An 18864-nucleotide genomic window follows, 5' to 3' on the forward strand; every position below is an offset into this window, starting at 1 on the left:
GTATGCAGGCAGGTTCTCCAAAACAGTGGCATATCACACCTCCTTGGCCTCGACAGGACTTCCTCAATGACTGAAGTTTGGGGCATTTGTCATGAGGTAACTAACACACCTTTGAGACAATTTCTTCCAGTTTTTCCTTCCAGAAGAAGGTATTTTTGAGCACTTTCTCTTGCCTATTGTGCCAGCTGTGAAGTCTATGTCAGCAGATCCAAGTTCCCAGACTATGATAGGCAACTGATATTCATGTCACCAGTGTTGAGTCCAGGTCCTGAATTTCAAACTGAGGAACGCGAGCTGCCCAAGCATGACTTTTTTCAGCACAGGATGACTTATAGACAAGGCATCACCCAGCTTAATATGGCAAAGTACTGGTGGATGTAATGCAAGAACAGAAGAAATAGGAATAGTGAACTACTCACCCTTTGAGAACCAAGAACTTTATACAATTCAATGTGATAGTCTCTGATACTTCTAAACTCCAAAAAATTGTAGACCCAGCCTGCTTAATCTTTCCTCATACACTGCCTGTGTGAAGTTTGTATGTTCTCTCTGGGACAGCTCTGGGTGCCCCACTTTCTCCAAATTCCAAAGATGTGCTAATAAGTTCATTGATGACTATAATTCATCCACAAGTAAGGTTGGTAGCAAAAGGAATTACAGAGGAATTGATGGGCATGTGAGACAGACAAGTTGCAGGGGCTAGAGTGAAATAAAAAGGGGATAAATGGGGCTGATCTGCCTGGTGCCAGCATGATCAAATGTACAAAATGGCTTCCTTCTGTCATAATAAGTATGCAAGTAAGTGTACAGACCTGTATTCAATATTTTCTCGATGGTCTCTCACACAGCCTTGTAGAATTGAAATAAGATATTTTTATTCTTGTATTCATAACCTCGTGCAATAAAGGCTGACATACCATTTGCCTTTCTAATTGCTGTGGACCAGTACTTAATTTAGTGATTTAAGTGCAAGTGTACCTAGATTTTTCTGAACACAGACATATTTTAATTTCTCATTTTCTAAAAAAAACTACTCCGCTTTCCTACTTTTCTTTATGAAGTTAATGGTAATTTTTTAAATTATCTATTCCACCAGCCATATCTTTGTCTATTCACCCTGTCCACATTTCCCCAAAGCCCATCAAGAACAAATGAAAATTAAGAGCAAGAGGCCAAACCAAGCCCACCCACCCTACTGTTCAATCTGATCATCGCTGATCTACACTGCCCTCAACCTCTATGCCAATTCCCTTTAGTCCTCAATTCCTTGATCTTTCAAATGGTTAAGTACCCCCATGTTAAACATTTCTAATAATCTGGACTCCACCACTCTGTAGGGAAGAGAATTCCAGAGATTCATACCCCCAGAGAAGAGATTTCTCAAAATTCAAAGTACAATTATTAATGTACATCCGAGTATGTATACATTATACAACCTTGAGATTTATATCCTTACACGCAATCACAAAACACGAAACTCAGTTATAACTGAGGTACCTTATGTTGCATCATTCTACATTCTTCCAGTCAAAACTTTGCTTCATTTGCAAACTTGGTTACAATGCATAGAGATGAAATACTGACAGCCCTAGCAATAAACCCTGTAAGCCCGTTCCTCATAGCCTCCCAATTTGAAAATTATGTTTTCATTCCTATCTACGAAGCAATCCTCAGTGAATGCTAGAATATTACCCTGCAATACTTGTCTTCTAATTGCAGACAAGGACCTTCTCACAGTCAATGTTCCCTCTAATTTGTAATGATCAGTGTATGCAAAAATCTTGTGCTGTGCAATTTTTTGCCCAGTGACAACACGTGCTCTGAATTTTACATATAGAAGTATTCATTTTAACAGCTAGCAAAACACTGTCAATAAGAACTTTGATCTCCTCTGGATTTGATCATTTTTGCTTTTTCATCTGCAGTCTCATAAAACATATGGAGCAGGATTTTCTTGCCGGAGCTTTCTGTGCACTGTCCATATGTGATTGGCGTGTAAATGATGCTTTAAAAAGTCATGATGCCAAATATCACACCACTTCTTCCCACTTGCAAATTCTCCAGCAACTTTTGCATTGTGACAATACATGCAGATAACACCAGTTTCTGTATTGTGCATAAATATTTCTTAAAGTTGCATGTTCCTGGCCTCATGAGCTTTCAGTGTAGCAGTTTCTAGTGTTTCATTAAGCCATTCCATTTTAAATAAACTAGCAGTTCTCTTGCACTTCACAGCTTTTGCTTCTTTGGAATTAGACATGGTGAATCAATAATTTCTTCAATAAAAACAGTATAAGCAAGCCAGTTCCAAAATCTGCAAACAAATCATCGCAAACTCCACATTGTCAACACAGTCAGCATCAGAAACCGGAAAAGGAAATGTGATTGTGTACAATGCCAACGAGGTAAGGGGTGACAACCTTTTGTGTGCAGTTTAAATTCCTTTGTGCCCTAGTAGCAAAATGTGTGCTCGCACACACCTGAGAGGGATCGTTGCTCCCGGTTCAAGTACATTACATCAAATTGTTACCCCTTGTATATTCTGGTCATTCCAAATGCAAAGAAATTTCAAGTGAATTGGTGAACACTTCAAGAATCCATGTCGATTCTGTTCAAACATAGGTGAATTTGGGTACAAATAATCTTGTTAACTGCTTCCTCCTCACATTCACCCTCATCCAACTTTTCTTGAAAACATCTTGCCCCTGGGGCTCCTCTTTCTCCCACTCCCCCCCACCACCAATCATCACTCCTTCAGAGCCCCCACTATCGCTACCTGCCCACCTTCCCTCAGATTCACCCATCTATCCTTACTCCTTCCACAGATGGCTCACTTCTCCTTTTCCTGCTTCAAGCACTCCTCCCCCTCTCTTTTCTCTGACCCTTTACTCACCGCACTCTACATCTTTTAGGCTCCTTCACATTTTCCATGCATTCCTCATCCCAACTCCTTAACAAACCTTGCAACACTTGCTGTCCAGAGATGACCAAAACCTCTGACAAGATTAAGTAAGCTCACTGAAATCACAGATAATTGCCCAATGCTAGCTGAATTAACCACTTCCCCCACAACCAAATTACAGCTATGGCACTGACTTATGTCTGAGGGATCTCTCCTGACCTTTTTCCAGCTTTGGCAAGACTGAGGTTATGACCAATAGTATCCCCAGGCTGTTAACGAGCAGCCTCACAACTGGCAAGGACAGCTTTTTGCATCCCTTACCAGTCAGATTGGGAGAGATTTGTTCTACCTCCAGAGGACAATTCATTCTACCATCATGAATGAAAGTCTGTAAACTATACATACATCAGAATGTCAGGCAGTGACTAGTGGGGTACTGCAAGGCTCAGTGCTGGGACCGCAGCTATTTACAATATACATTAATGATTTAGATGAAGGGATTAAAAGTAACATTAGCAAATTTGCAGATGACACAAGCTGGGTGGTGGTGTGAAATATGAGGAGGATGTTAGGAGAATGCAGGGTGACTTGGACAGGTTGGGTGAGTGGGTAGATGCATGGCAGATACAGTTTAATATGGATAAATGTGTGGTTATCCACTTTGGTGGCAAGAACAGCAAGGGAGATTACTATCTGAATGGTGTCAAGTTAGGAAAAGGGGAAGTACAACGAGATCTAGGTGTCCTTGTTCATCAGTCACTGAAAGTAAGCATGTGGTATAGCAGACAGTGAAGAAAGCTAATGGCATGTTGGCCTTCATAACAAGGGGAGTTGAGTATAGGAGCAAAGAGGTCCTTCTGCAGTTGTACAGGGCCCTGGTGAGACCCCACCTGGAATATTATGTGCAGTTTTGGTCTCCAAATTTGAGGAAGGACATTCTTGCTATTGAGGGAGTGCAGCGTAGGTTCACAAGGTTAATTCCCGGGATGGCGGGACTGTCATATGTTGAAAGATTGGAGCGACTGGGCTTGTATACACTGTTATACAAGAAGGATGAGAGGCGATCTGATTGAAACATGTAAGATTATTAAGGGATTGGACACACTAGAGGCAGGAAAAATGTTCCCGATGTTGGGGGAGTCCAGAACCAGAGGCCACAGTTTAAGAATAACGGGTAGGCCATTTAGAATGGAGTTCAGGAAAAACTTTTTCACCCAGAGAGTTGTGGATCTGTGGAATGCTCTGCCTCAGAGGACAGTGGAGACCAATTCTCTGGATGCTTTCAAGAAAGAGCCAGATAGAGCTTAAAGATAGCGGAGTCAAGGGATATGGGGAGAAGGCAGGAACAGGGTACTGATTGTGGATGATCAGCCATGATCACAGTGAAAGGCAGTGCTGGCTCAAAGGGCCAAATGGCCCACTCCTGCGTCTATTGTCTATTACTGCTCCCTAAAAATCAGTGCTTCTTGTTTCAGAATAGCAGGTCTGTACAGTTACTTAAAGTACTTATTTAGAGGCAGGAAGCAAAACTGCTTTTCCTAAAACTACTTATTCTTACAGACCGAAGGATTTGCTTCAGCTTTTCATGAAATTGATTCTTCCCTTGCCAATGAGGTGACAGATGTTCCATTATCCGGCACTTCCTGCATTGAAATTAATACAAAACTACAACCACTCAACAGAATGCAGTGTGAGTAGTACATGCCTAAGTGCCACCTGCTGGCTGTGATATTTGGCTTTTCTGTCACTGACATGCAAGCAAAAGAAAATGTATCAAACACGAAATAAAACAACACTGAAAATGACAATTCAACCCATCGTTCTGAACCATCTAATCAATCACATGCCTCTGTACTTCCTCAATATCTTTCTACTTCAAGAATTTAAACAACCCACTTTTGAAAATTATTTTCTAGCACATTTTCAGCCAGTGGATTCCAATTTATCATAACCATGTAAAAACTATTGTTCACATTGCCCATCTTTGATGGCTATTTATTCTATTCCTGTGCTGTTAAGTTACTTATCCCCTTAGCAATGGAAACAGTTTCTTCTTTATTCAACTAACATCCTCAACACCGAGCAAATCTTTGAACTGCCCTGTTCCAAGGAAACCAACACCAATTTTAACATCTCTGCATCATCCTTTTACGCTTCTGCAACTCTCTAAGGTCTTTCTAGTTTTTCAGCTCTAGCCGAATGTTTTATAAATCTTGCTGAATCTTAGGATGTTTCCTATTCTATACCCCTCCAAGGGTAGTCATAGCCGAAGGGTGGTAGTGGAGATGAGCTCCCACTGCTAAACAAATGCTTTTCATGGCGTGCGTCTCAAAAAGTCTCTGACAACCAAGTCCAACTCCTGGCCTTCACATGGTTCCTATGCCTGGCGGAGCTGTTCTCACTGACAGGAGAAGGGGCACTGGCACCTTAAAACCAGTTGCTCCGGGCAGATGGGGCTCCTTAACCACGGATGGTAGCTTATCTAGGCGAGGGAAAACTCCGATTTCAAACCTCCACTGCCTTGCGGCTATACCCGCTCACAGGAAAGGCTTCAGGAGTAAACCCTAAGGAAAAATCCAGAGTCGGAGTCCTGAAGGTGGCTGACTCCTGTACCCGGCACCGGCACAGCAATTCCTGCGATGCTGCTGGCACCAAACCGTATCGACTTTCGTCGTTCCTTTGGACCTGTTTGGAGGGGGGGGGGGGTCCCACTGCATGGGCAACAGACGGATCTCCACGTCAACTCTGCCTTGGTTTGTGCCCTGGAGAGGCCACTCCCAGTCACTACCAGAGGCACGGTACCCGTGGTCGACCACGACCGACAGAGGCCACACACCCCTCCATGGAATGCATGGGTTTCTCTAGGTGCTTTGGCTTCCTCCTACAGTCCAAAGACGTACCAGTTAGTAGGTTAATGGACCACTGTAATTTGTCCTGTGATTAGGCTAGGGTTAAATTGAGAGTTGCAGGTGGCGTGGCTCAAAGGGAAAGAAGGGCCTGTTCCATGCAGGATCTCTAAATAAATAAAATCGCACATGACTTTGCACTTCTGCCATCTTCATATATACTTCTTTTACACTTTCTGGATCTTATTCTTCCCGCCAAAATTAATTACTTCACAATTCTTCTGTTAATATCAGTTGCCACAACCATTCATCATTCATCTGGACCTTCCTGAAGTATATTATAAGGTAAGACATTTCTTCTTCATGTATGTGCTGAATTTCTTTTGAATTCAGGCAGAAGTAAATAGGAGAAAAACTTCAGTGGACTCTGATTCCAGTTCAAGTCCAGGAATTGGCTGGTGTAACAATTTCTCCTTTTAAAACTATTCAATTTCTCAAAATAAAAGTATAGCTATGAGTATCTTATACTGTCAAAGCCAGTCTATTGTAGGGTCTTGTTTCAATCTTACTTGGTTCCTTTCCATCATCTCTTTTCAGTTTCATTGATGTCTATATACAGTCTATGTAGAAAAAGTTTGTGAACCCTTTGCAATTACCAGGTTTTATGCATTCATAAAATGTGAATTACTCAGTTTTAAAAGGAGAAATTGTTACACCAGCCAATTACTCATAAAATGTGGTCTGATCTTCATCTAAGTCACAAAAATAGACAAAGACAATCTGGCTAACCTAATAACACAAACAATTGTACTTCTTCTCATCAATACAGAGTATACCATTTAAACAATCACAGTCTAGGTTCACAAAAGTCTGTGAATCGCTGGGGTAATGCCTTCCACAAAAGCTATTTGGAGTCAGGTGTTCCAATCAATGAGATGAGATTGAAGCTGTGGGTTATAGAGGTGCCTGCACTATGTATTTTAATAATCTGATAAACAAAGTCAGATTACTGACAGACCCAGCTTTTCTCGAGAAAGATCTGTTTATGTGCACCAAGCCTCGATTGAAACAACTTTCAGAGAACCTAAGAAGAACTGTGGAGAGGCATGAAGCTGAAAAAGGCAACAAAAGCACTTCTAGAGACCTGAGTGTTCATTAGTCCACAGTAAGAGAAATTGTCTACAAAAGGAGGAACTTCAGCTACTCTCCCTGGGAATGGGCATCCTGCGAAGATCACACTAAGAACAGAAGGTGCAATGTTGAAGGAGGTGAAAAGAATCCAAGGGTAACGGCAAAAGACCTGCAGAAAACTCTAGAACTTGCTAAAGTCCCTGTTTGTGTGTCCACTATAAGAAATGTACTGAACAAGAATGGTGTTCATGAAAGGACACCATGGAGGAAAGCACAGCTCTCCCCAAAAAACAATATTGCTGCATGTCTCAAGTTTGCAAAGACCACCTGGACTTCTGGGACAATGTTCTGTGGACAGATGAGACAAAAGTTTGACACTTTGGCAAGAAATGCACACTGCTATGTTTGGAGGGAAAAGGGCACTGCACACCCACGTCAAAACCTCATCCCAACTGTGAAGCATGGTGGAAGGAACATCATGGTTTGGGGCAGCTTTGCTGCATTAGGGGCTGGGCAGCTTACAGTCATTGAGGGAACAATGAATTCAAAATTTTATCAAGACATTTTACAGAATGCCAGAGTTAGCAGTCCGTCACCTGAAGCTGAATAGAAGTTGGATAACGCAACAAGTCAATGATCCAAAAGACAAGAGTAAATCAACAACAGAACTGTTTAAAAAGAAAATTCATGTTTTGGAATGGCCAAGCCAGAGTCCAGACTTTAACCCAATTAAGAACTGAAAAGGGCCGTTCATGCAAAGTATCCCAGAAATATTGATGAACTGAAACAGTTTTGTATGGTGGAATGGCCTAAAATTTCTCCTGACAGTTGTGTAAGTCTGATCAGCCACTACAAGAAAGGTTTGGTGGAGGTTATTGCTGCTAAAAGCAGTTCTACCAGTTATTAAATACAAGGGCTCACATACTATTTTCCAGCCTGGACTGTAAATGATTAAACAATGTGCTCAATAAAGAATAGAAAAGTACAATTGTCTATGCATTATTAGTTCAGGCAGATTGTGTTTGCCTAATATTGTGACGAAGATGAAGATCAAACATTTTATGAGCAATTAATTCAGAAAATCTGTTAATTGCAAAAGGGTTGAAACTTTTTCTTGAAGCCTTAAGTGCCAGTTCTTGCCTTTGTACAGAATTCAATGGTTTCATCGACCCTAATGCCCATACTTTGCTGGTTCATATCCAACTCTTTCCTTGCCTTTAGTGACAAATATTCAGCTCACTGTCCAAACACTAGCTTGACTACAATTTCACCTATCACTTTTCCATTCATGTCTAAATTCACTGGCTCTCAATTGCACCTGCTCTGACGTTGCCAACTTCCACACCAGTGCTTTCAATGTTTTCTTTTTATCTCAGCGATGATTTATCTAACCACGCTTGACAAAGTGTTTGAGCACATCTATTCATTTCCTGCTATTCTATTTCTAAACCATGTCCCCAATCAGAACAATGAGAGAGCTCAGTGATCTCACCCACCTTTCAGCCATGAGCCTTCACACTAAAATTATTATATCCCATTATTTCCAACTCCTCCATTGGTGCCACTAGCAATTACATCATCTTCTTACCTTGCAACTTTACAAAGGAACTATTTCATTCACCTCTCTTCCATCTCCACCAATAGTCAATCCGTTTCTAAGATAGCTTGCAACAACAAAATTTCCACCAAATTAGGATGCCTTGTGGCTATGGCCAATACTATACTAATAGATCTACATTCAAGTACACACTGAGGAACTAATCATTCTCTGTAAAAGTACAAAGATTAGTTTCCACTGGTGCCAAAAGGCTAGAAGCACAAGGGAATGCAGACACTAGAATCAAGAGCAACACACAAAGCGCTGAAAGAACTCAGCGGGTCTGCATCATCAAATGGGCAGTTGACATTTTGGGTCAAGACCCTTCATCTGGACTAATAAAAGGTTTCAATCCAAAATGTCCACTGGTCCATTTCCTTCCATTGCTGCTGTCTGACCTGCTGAGTTCCTCCAGTACTTTGTGAATTGCATCAAAAGCCCACCAGCTGTGTAACACAGCAATCACTGCCCTAATTGACAGTATAGTTTTTGTTGAAGTTGCATCTTGTGACATCAGTCCAATCACTGATTATAAACATTAATGCACTTAATGGAAATAGTATGAAGTCTAGCTCTTGCTTGTATCAACGATTCCTGTATTAATTCTATATCCTCTTTATTCACCAATGGTTTAAAACTGATGTCTTAATATTGGCAATGCATAATAGAAATGGAGTATAATTACTACATACTAGCATAATAAAATTTCATATTCTGATACAGAAATTAGGAAGTCTTGAAGTGCTGTAAGCCGCACAGAAAAGAACCACATGCAACTCAAGAACAACAGTACTGCTGCTGTAAAGTAACTATGATTGCTGACTAACTCCATGTGTAAAGCATGGATGAACTACTGTACCATTGAGGGCTGGAAGCGGACGAAGGTAATGTGTGCTGTAGATGTCATTCTTCATCTGAAGATGAAGATCTGCATTTCTGTTCAGAAGCTGTGGCAAAGCTTCCTCCTGGAAAGGCGTCTTCTCTAGAATGATCACTGCATCTCGAACATCACCACCATCTTCTCCAACCTGCCACAAGAAAAATGATTGTTAATAAACTGACAGAATCCTCCGCTAAAAGTAGAGTTTGCAGTGAAATTTGTTTACCCCGTTGCATACAATCTAAAAACAGAGTAATGTGAACTCTTTGACAAAACCGCAACAACTAAAACAGCTTCCACTTATATTCCACTTTAAATATTTCAGCTCAAGGTGTCAGAGTTTGGAATTTAATCCTTGCATCCTCTGTACGGAGTTTGTACATCCTCCCCATGGAATGCTTGAGTTTTCTCTGGGCTCTGGTTTCCTCGAACAGTTCAAAGGCATACCGGTTAGTAGGTTAATTGGTCATTGTAAACTGGCCTGTGAGTAGGCTAGGGTTAAATTGGGGATTGTTGGCAGTATAGATCAAAGGGCCTACACTATGCTGTATCTCTAAATAAATAAAATAAATTTCACATGAACATTATCAAGCAAAGTTTGTCACCCTGGGATATTAAGCCAGGCAACAAAGTACTTGGTCAAAAAGGTCAGTTTCAGGGGGCATTCTGAGACATTTAAAGAGTAAATTCCAAGAGATTAGAAGCTTTGGCAGCAGAAAACCTAGCTGCAGAAGGTTAAGCAAACACATTTGTGAACAAGCAAGAGGTCAAAACTGGATGAGCATATTTTAACTGAAGAGATATTATGAGGAGGAAATCATAGAAATAGGGAGAGAAAACATGGAGAGCTTTTAAATTTTCCTTACTTTCAAAGCACTGCATAACTCAGAACCAATATGTCAATAAATTAGCATAACAAATGTTACAGCACTGAAATTAGTCATCTAGCTCTACCCTATTTCATCTAACCCTTTCAGCATAATGCTTGATTCCTTTCATGCAAGCTAGCTCCTGAATACAATTATCCCTTTCAGTTAAATTACCTCATTAAACCAAATTTCATATTCTAACTATGCTCAAAATAAATAATTTCTCCTGAATTCCCTAGTGTTTGTACTTACTTTGTGGTCTCCCTCTCAGGTGAAAACACAGATTCCAGCCTTTACAAACCACTTCAGAACTTAAGGACAAAATCCAGGGCAACCAACTTTTCTTTTCCAGATGAAAATCCTCAATTCAGTGTAATATCTGGCAGTCAGTTTAAAACTACAGCAGTTCAGGGTTAACAGTGAACTATGTATCAATAAAAGTTAATCTAGTTATTTTTAAAAGAATAATTAGCTGGATATTCAATTATCAGAAATTTATTTAACAAATCTTCACAACTAATATAATATGTTTCTCTATGAGGATTTCATTCACGACAACAAAAAGTTGCAACCACAACAGGAGACTATATTTCAAAGGCCTGTGAAAACAAACAGCACTTAAGCTTCTTGAGATGGTTAATGGGAAGGAGTCTGTAAAATGAACAAGTTACTTAAAATGAAATCAAAACCTCTCCAGCACCTACAAGAGAAAATCTGTAGATGCTGAAAATCCAAGCAACACACACAAAATGCTGGAGGAACTCAGTAGGCCAGGCAGCAATAACGGTAAGAGTACAGTCGATGTTCGAGGCCAAGACCCTTCAGCAGGACTGAAGAAAAAAAGATGAGTAGAGTTGAAAGGTGTGGAGAGGGGAGGGAGAAAGACAAGGTGACAGGTGAAAACAGGAGTGGGAAGGGCGATGTAAAGTGATGGGAAGTTGCTTGGTGAAGGGGGTATCTGATAGGAGAGGATAGAAGACCATGGAAGAAAGAAGGGGAGAAGGGGTAGGAGCACCAAAGGGAGATGATGGGCAGGCAAAGAGATAAGAGAGAGAGAAAAAATGGGATTGTGATTGGTGAAGTTGGGAGGGGGGGGAGAGGGGAATTACTGGAAGTCTGAAAGCAAACATCACACTGTCTGTTTAAAAAAAAGCTGAAGATGAAAAGAGGATGTCTTCTACAACAGGATAATGTTCCTAAACACGCCACAAAATCCACAATGGACTACCTCAAGAGGCGCAAGCTGAAACTTTTGCCATAGCCCTCACAGTCCCCCGACCTAAACAGCATCAAAAATCTGTGGATAGACCTCAAGAGAGCAGTGCATGCAAGGCGGCCCAAGAATCTCACAGAACTAGAAGCCTTTTGCAAGGAAGAATGGGCGAAAATCCCCCAAACAAGAATTGAAAGACTCTTAGCTGGCTACAGAAAGCATTTACAAGCTGTGATACTTGCCAAAGGGGGTGTTACTAAGTACTAACCATGCAGGGTGCCCAAACATTTGCTTTAGGCCCTTTTCCTTTTTTGTTATTTTGAAACTGTAAAAGGTGGAAATAAAAAAGTAATCTTGATTAAAATATTAAAGAAATGTGCCATTTTTAACTCTATGCCTTTTGGAAATCAGGTCATCTTTTACTTGCTTAGCTATTCACAGTAACAGAAATTTTGACCGGGGTGCCCAAACTTTTGCATGCCACTGTATATGATAATAAGAAATGACTGATGGCCCACAGTATAGCAAAGGGTATGGTACCAGACAACACCCTAACTAAAGACATGCAGCAAAGCTAGCTGTTTCTGTCCAAGTTGCATCACTACAGTTAAAGCACTGGAATCTGCCCAACAATGTGAAAAATTGTCCAGGCTTGCCTTCACAAAAAATCCAATCCTGCCAATTACCATCAACATATCTACCCTCAAGTCACCAGCAAAATGACAAAAAGTGTCACCTGTGCTATCAAATGGTATTTACTAACAACTTGTTCACAATATGCAGCTTAAGTTTCACCAGGAGCACTCAGCTCAGACCCCTTCATAGAATAAGTCCAACATGGACCAAAGGGCTGATCTCCAGAGGTGATATTAGAGTGATTGTTCTTGACATCAGACAGCCCTTGACTGAGTGTGGTATCGAGTAGCCCTGGTAAAAATGAAGCCCATGGACAGCAGAGGAAAATACTGTCATGGCTGCAGTTAAATCTCACAAAAAGCAAAGGTACTATTGTTATGAAAGGTCATTTAAACTAATTCCATGACATCACAACAGGAGTTCCTCAGGGTGATGGCCTAGCTTTAATAATTTTCCACCTTCATCAAATTTAGAAATATGGATTTTGCTGATAATTGCTCAATATTCAATTTTATTTCTTCAGCAAATGGAACAATCCATGTTGCATAAATCAAGACCATGAAAACATTCAGGCACTCCAACTTCACAAAAGCCCAGCAGCCTACATTTCAATTTACAAATCCCAAACAATTTACATTCCAATCTGTTTCAGTCCCTGTTTGGGTCATTCATTGAAAGTATTGCTGTGCCATAGGAACACAAGTACACATGCAGCAAGATGTGCAGCTTGAGCAGTATGAGATGAAGATGGAAAAGTACGTCGGTACAGGTTTCCCCCCGCTCTCTGAAGGCAGAGCGTTCCTATGAAATCATTTGTAAGCCGAAATGTCGTAAAGCAAAGAAGCAATTACTATTAATTTATATGGGGAAAAAAATTTTGAGCGTCCCCAGGCCCAAAAAATAACCTACCAAATCATACCAAATACACATAAAACCTAAAATAACATGGACATACAGTCGGCCTTCCTTATCCGTGAGGGATTGGTTCCCGGACCCCTCGTGGATACCAAAATTCGCGGATGCTCAAGTCCCTTATTCAACCTGTCTCAATACAGTGGACATTAGGACCCAGCGGCAGAGCTCTGAATCCGCAGTGTTTCTGTTCATGAAAATAATCACAAACACGATTGAAAATAAGAGTAGAAATAATAAAGCGATTGGAAAGAAGTGAAATGTCATCGGTCATTGGAAAAGCATTAGGCTACAGTTGGTCAATGATTGGAACAATTTTAATGGATACAGTGAGAAAGGCTCTGCCCGGATGAAAGCTACAATTATTACTAAGCAACGCAGTGGTTTAATTATTGGGTTTTGATCCTCACATCAACCTGGCACGGTGGAGAGTGCACTCGACAGCGGTCTGTCACTGGATCGAACTCGGGAAGAAGTTCCTGAGCCCGGCACTGTAACATATAGAGCTAGATAGGTATCTTATGGTTAGGGGAATTAAGGGATATGGGGACAAGGCAGGAACCGGGTATTGATAGTGGATGATCAGTCATGATCTCAAAATGGCGGTGCAGACTCGAAGGGCCGAATGGTCTACTTCTGCACCTATTGTCTATATGTTTTTAAGTGTTTTATATGCATAGAAAGGTAAAATATTTACTAAGACAAACGTTTGACTAACTGATGCTAAATAATACCAGATGTACCTGTTCCAACTTACTAAGAGAACTTCAAATTTTTTCTATCCTGATCCATGATAACCCACGCACATCCTCCCGAATACTTTAAATCATCTCTAGATTACATGTAATACCTAATACAATGTAAATGCTATGTAAAATTGTTGTTATACTGCATTGTTTAGGGAATAATGACAAGAAAAAAGTCTGTACATGCTCAAACAACAAGTGCTGGAAGAGCACTTCCGGGTTTTCGCGATTCGCGGTTGGTTGAATTAGCGCATGCTGAATTCACGGATAAGGAGGGCCGACTATATAGTAAAAGCAGGAATTATATGATAAATACACAGCCCATATAAAGTAGAAATATTGTATGTACAGTGTAGTTTCACTTATCAAAATTGGGAAGACAGCGCACTAAAATCGATTTGGAGAAAAAAATTCAGCACGTACACGCATGCACACATACATGCATACGCACGTACACACAACTGCCCGCACAAGGCTTCACAGTCATGGTAGTCTTTCTCGGGGTAAACATGTATAAAGCGGGTGCCTTTTTTTCATAAAAGCGGAAATCCTCTTTGGCTAGTGAAAGCAGGTACTAATGTAGGTCTTTTGTAACAGTGAGCTGTCGTAAAGCGAACGTTCAAAAAACGGGGGCCACCTGTATATTGGAAATAGCAGGCAAGATCACAGCATTTAAAGAGCTTAAAGTCTAAAAAAAAGTCAGTTACAATTATTTTAACACATTCTGATCTTTTGCACCAAATACCTACTGATGACAGCACTCAAACTCACTTTCCAAATCGAAATTCATGATGTCTGTGATAATAAACCTGACCCTGATTGGAACGTTAAAAGAAAGCATTCCCCTCAACACCACTGGATTTGTCGAAGTTTTTTTGTAAATTCAAATTTGTACAGATAAAGAATTAAATAGGCTGAGCTTTAGATTATTCAACTTAATTATGTTCCAGTGTCTGCACTCTCATTTAATTTCAAGCCTTTATGCACTAATCTATCAGTGCCGGATAGAAAAATGAGGCTGGGTTCTTAAATGAACAACATGTCCGCTTTGGAAGGCAGCTAGCTTCTCCTTGATATCATGCAGGGATGGACAGATAAGCAATGAAAAAATTGCACTTGCTAACAGCACCCAAATTCTGGGGGGAAAAAAGAATTTTCTATTGTTCTCTAAAGATCCCTAATAATTTTTTCAGAGGTCAATTAATTCTCACTCAGTTCTCTCCTTTTCCAAAGAAATTAATGCTTACCTTGTCAATCCTTCCTTACAGCTGAATTCCAGTCTTTATAACATGCTCATACACCCCCTTGATACCCTTTCAGAGCCAGACATCTTTTGTGTAATGCAATGACTAGAATTGTATGCAAAACTCAAGACATTCCCTATCAAAGTGTTACACATGTTCAACAAAACTTCACTGCTTTTATATTCTATGCTTCAGCTCAAAGTATTCAATGTACCCTTTTAAAATACAGTATTTACTTGCTCTGCAACTTTCATGATCTGCAGACAAAAACCCCAGTCTGCCTGTTTCTCCACAATATTCCTCCATTGTTTATTTTACTGTCTTGTTTCAATTCTCAAATGGATTACAATTCATCCAGTAAAATTTGATTTGCCAATTAAGCAGACTTTCCTCCAATTTTCTGTCTCTTCTGCAAATAATGTAACCTTCAATGATGTCTAAATCAATAATATGTAAGAAAACAAGAAATTAGGTGATTGTAACTTTCCACATATTGACTGGGACTCCCATACTGTAAGACTAGATGAGATAGAGAAGAGAAAATCTGCAGATGCTGGAAATCCAAACACACTCAAAATGCTGGAAGAACTCAGCAGGCCAGACAGCATCTAGGAAGAGCACTGCCAGCAACTTGGACCAAAACCCTTCGGCAGGACTTTGTCAAATGTGTTTAGGAAAGTTTCTTTAATCAGTACATAAGAGTTCCAATGACAGAGAGTATGCAATGCTTGATCTCCTATTTGAGAATGAGAAAGGACAGGTGACACAAGTTTGTGTGGAGGAACGCTTTAGTGACCGCAATGCCATTAGATTTAAGGTAATTATGGAAAAGGATAGGCCTCGTCCATGGGTTGAGATTCTAAATTGGAGAAAGGCCAATTTTGATGGTATCAGGAAGGATCTGACAAGTGTGGATAGGGACAGGCTGTTTTCTGGCAAAGGTGTACTTGGTAAGTGGGAGGCCTTCAATTTTGAGAGTACAAAGCCTGTATGTGCGTCAGAATAAAAGGTTAAGATACCAGGTATAGCGAACCATGGTTTTCAAGAGATATTGAGGCCCTGGTTAAGAAAAAAAAAGGTGTATAGCAGGTATAGGCAGGTAGGAACAAGTCAGGAGCTTGAGGGGTATAAGAAATGCAATAGAACATGTAAGAAAGAAATCAGATGGGCTAAAAGACATGAGGCTGCTCTAGCAGACAAGAAGAAGGGGAATTCTAAGAGATTCTACAGTTATTTTTAAGAGCAAAAGAATTGCAAGAGACAAAATTAGTCCTCTGGAAGATTAGAATGGTAATCAATGCATGGAGCCAAAAGAGATGGGGCAGACCTTAAGTAGATTTTTGCATCTGTATTTACTCAGGTGATGGACACAGGGTCGATAAAAATGAGGCAAAGCAGCAGCAAAGTCATGGACACTACACAGATTACAGAGGAGGAAGAGTTTGCTGTCTTCAGGCAAATCAGGGTATACAAATTCCCAGGGCTTGACAAGGTGTTCCTTTGGACACTACAGGAGGCAAGTTCAGAAAATGCAGGGGCCAAAGCAGAGATATTTAAATCATCCTTAGCAACAGCTGAGGTATCAGAGGATTGGAAAATAGCGAATGTTATTCCGCTGCTTAAGAAAGGCTTTAAGAATAAACCAGGAAATTATAGACCGGTGAGCCTGATATCAGTAGTGGGAAGGTCACTGGAAGGTATCCTAAGAGACCAGATATGAGTATTTGGATAAACAGTGATTGATTAGAGATAGTCAGCATGGCTTTGTGCATGATAGGTCAGGTGTAATAAGTCAGAGTTTTTCGAACAACTTGCTAGGAAAGGGGACGAAGGCAAGGCAGTGGATGTTGTCTACATGGACTTTAGCAAGGCATTTGATGGGGTCACGCACCAGAGGCTGGTCAAGAAGGTTCAGTCACTTGGCATTCAAGATGAGGTGATAAACTGGATTAGACATTGGCTTTGGAGAAGCAAGAAAGAGGTAGTAGATGGTTGCCTCTCTGACTAGAGGCCTGTGACTAGTGGAGTGCTGCAGGGATTAGTGCTGGATCCATTGTTGTTTTCTACTGGATGATAATCTGGTTAACCTAATCAGCAAATCTGTGGATGACACCAAGATTGGGGGTGTCGTGGACAGCAAGCAAAGACTGTCAAAGCTTGCAGTGGGATCTGGATCAGCTGGAAAAATGGGCTAAAAAACGGAGAATGGAATTTAATGCAGATAAGTGTGAGGTGTTGCACTTCAGGAGAACCAACACTTTGGTAGGTCTTACACAGTGACCTGATGGCACTGAGCAGTGCAGTAGAACAAAGGGTTCTGGGAATACAGATCCATAATCCATTGCAAGTGGTATCACCAATAGATTGGGTCATTAAGAAAGCTTTTGGCACATTTGTCATCATAGATCAAAGTACCGAGTACAGGAGTTGAGATGTAATGCTGAAGTTGTACAGAACGTTGGTGAGGCCTGATTTTGGAGTATCGAAATATTGTGTGCAGCTTTTGGTCATCTACATGCAGGAAAGATGTAAACAGGATTGAAAGAGTACAGAGAAAATTTACAGGATGAAGTAATGTGGTGGATGCGAATCCAATTTCAATGTTCAAGAGAAGTTTGGATAGGTACATAGATGGTAGGGGTATGGAGGGCTATGGTCCAGGTGCAGGTCAATGGGACAGAGCAGTTTAAATGGTTCAGCAGACTGGATGGGCAATGGGCCTGTTTCTGTCCTGTAGTTTTCCATGACTCTATAAAGTGTTAAGTTATACGGAATTCTACGTTTAACAGCCGTGCAGTTGCAAAAACATCTATCAATCAATACTTTGCTTTCTGCACTCTCTCTTGAAATCAATTCCAATAATTTGCTCACTACCAACGTTGAACTAATTGGTGTAAGTACCTGGCTTGCCCCTTCATCCTTTTTAAAACAACACAACATCAAGAGCTCTCAAATCCTCTAGTCATACTACAATAGCTATGGAAACTTAAAAACTGAATACATAAGAGACTATAGATGCTGCAATCTGGAGGGAAATAAAATCAAACTGCTGAAGGAACTCAGTGTATCAGGCAGCATATGTGGAGGTGAAGGCCAGGTGTGGGAGGGGTGATCAGAGAATGTAGCAGTGAGTGACAGGTAGAGACAGTTAAGGAGAGAGAGAGACAATGGAGCCAGTTGGGGGAGGAGATGGTGTGGAGCCAGAGACAGAGGCTACAGATGCTGCAATGTGATAAGCAGGAAGGTGCAAAGTGGAATCAAATAAAAATCAGAATCAGGTTTAAAATCACTGACATATGTCATGAAATTTGTTGTTTTGAAGCAGCGTACATTGCAATACATAATAAAAACTATAAATTACAATAAGTAGATATAAAAAAGAAAATTAAATAAGTAGTGCAAAAAGAGAGGAAAAAGAACTGAGGTAATGTTCGTGAGTTTATTGTCCATTCAGAAATCTGATGATGGAGAGGAATAAGCTGTTCCTGAAACTCTGTGCACATATCTTCAAGCTCTGACGATACTACACTGATTGGCCTTGTGTCAAATAATAACGAGGCAACCTGCAGAGAAGAAGTCATCACCCTGACACAAGGGTGTCAAGAAAACAACCTCTCCCTCAATGTCGCAAAAGCAAGAACTGGTTGTGGACTACAGGAGGAATGGAGACAGGCTAACCCCTATTGACGTCAATGGATCTGGGGTTGAGAGGGTGATCAGCTTTAAGTTCCTTGACATCCACATTACCGAGAATCTCACGTGGTCTGTACATACCGGCTGTATGGTGAAAAAGGCACAACTGAGCCTCTTTCACCTCAGACAGTTGAAGAAGTTTGGTATGGGCCCCCAAATCCTAAGCACTTTCTACAGGGGCACAATTGAGAGCAT

General features: G+C 40.7%; 1 protein-coding gene across 2 annotated transcripts in view; it reads right to left on the minus strand.

Annotated features, from left to right (window-relative positions):
• The window catches only part of dcps (decapping enzyme, scavenger), an 81856-nt gene that overhangs the window by 56094 nt on the left and 6898 nt on the right, over nucleotides 1-18864 (minus strand). For both annotated transcript variants that reach the window (XM_059957213.1, XM_059957212.1), the window contains exon 2: nucleotides 9336-9504. In XM_059957213.1, the coding sequence (XP_059813196.1) occupies nucleotides 9336-9504 (169 nt within the window). The remainder of the gene's footprint in view (nucleotides 1-9335; nucleotides 9505-18864) is intronic.

The sequence above is a fragment of the Hypanus sabinus genome, chromosome X2 (genome assembly GCF_030144855.1).
Source record: "Hypanus sabinus isolate sHypSab1 chromosome X2, sHypSab1.hap1, whole genome shotgun sequence".
Lineage (NCBI taxonomy): Eukaryota > Metazoa > Chordata > Chondrichthyes > Myliobatiformes > Dasyatidae > Hypanus > Hypanus sabinus.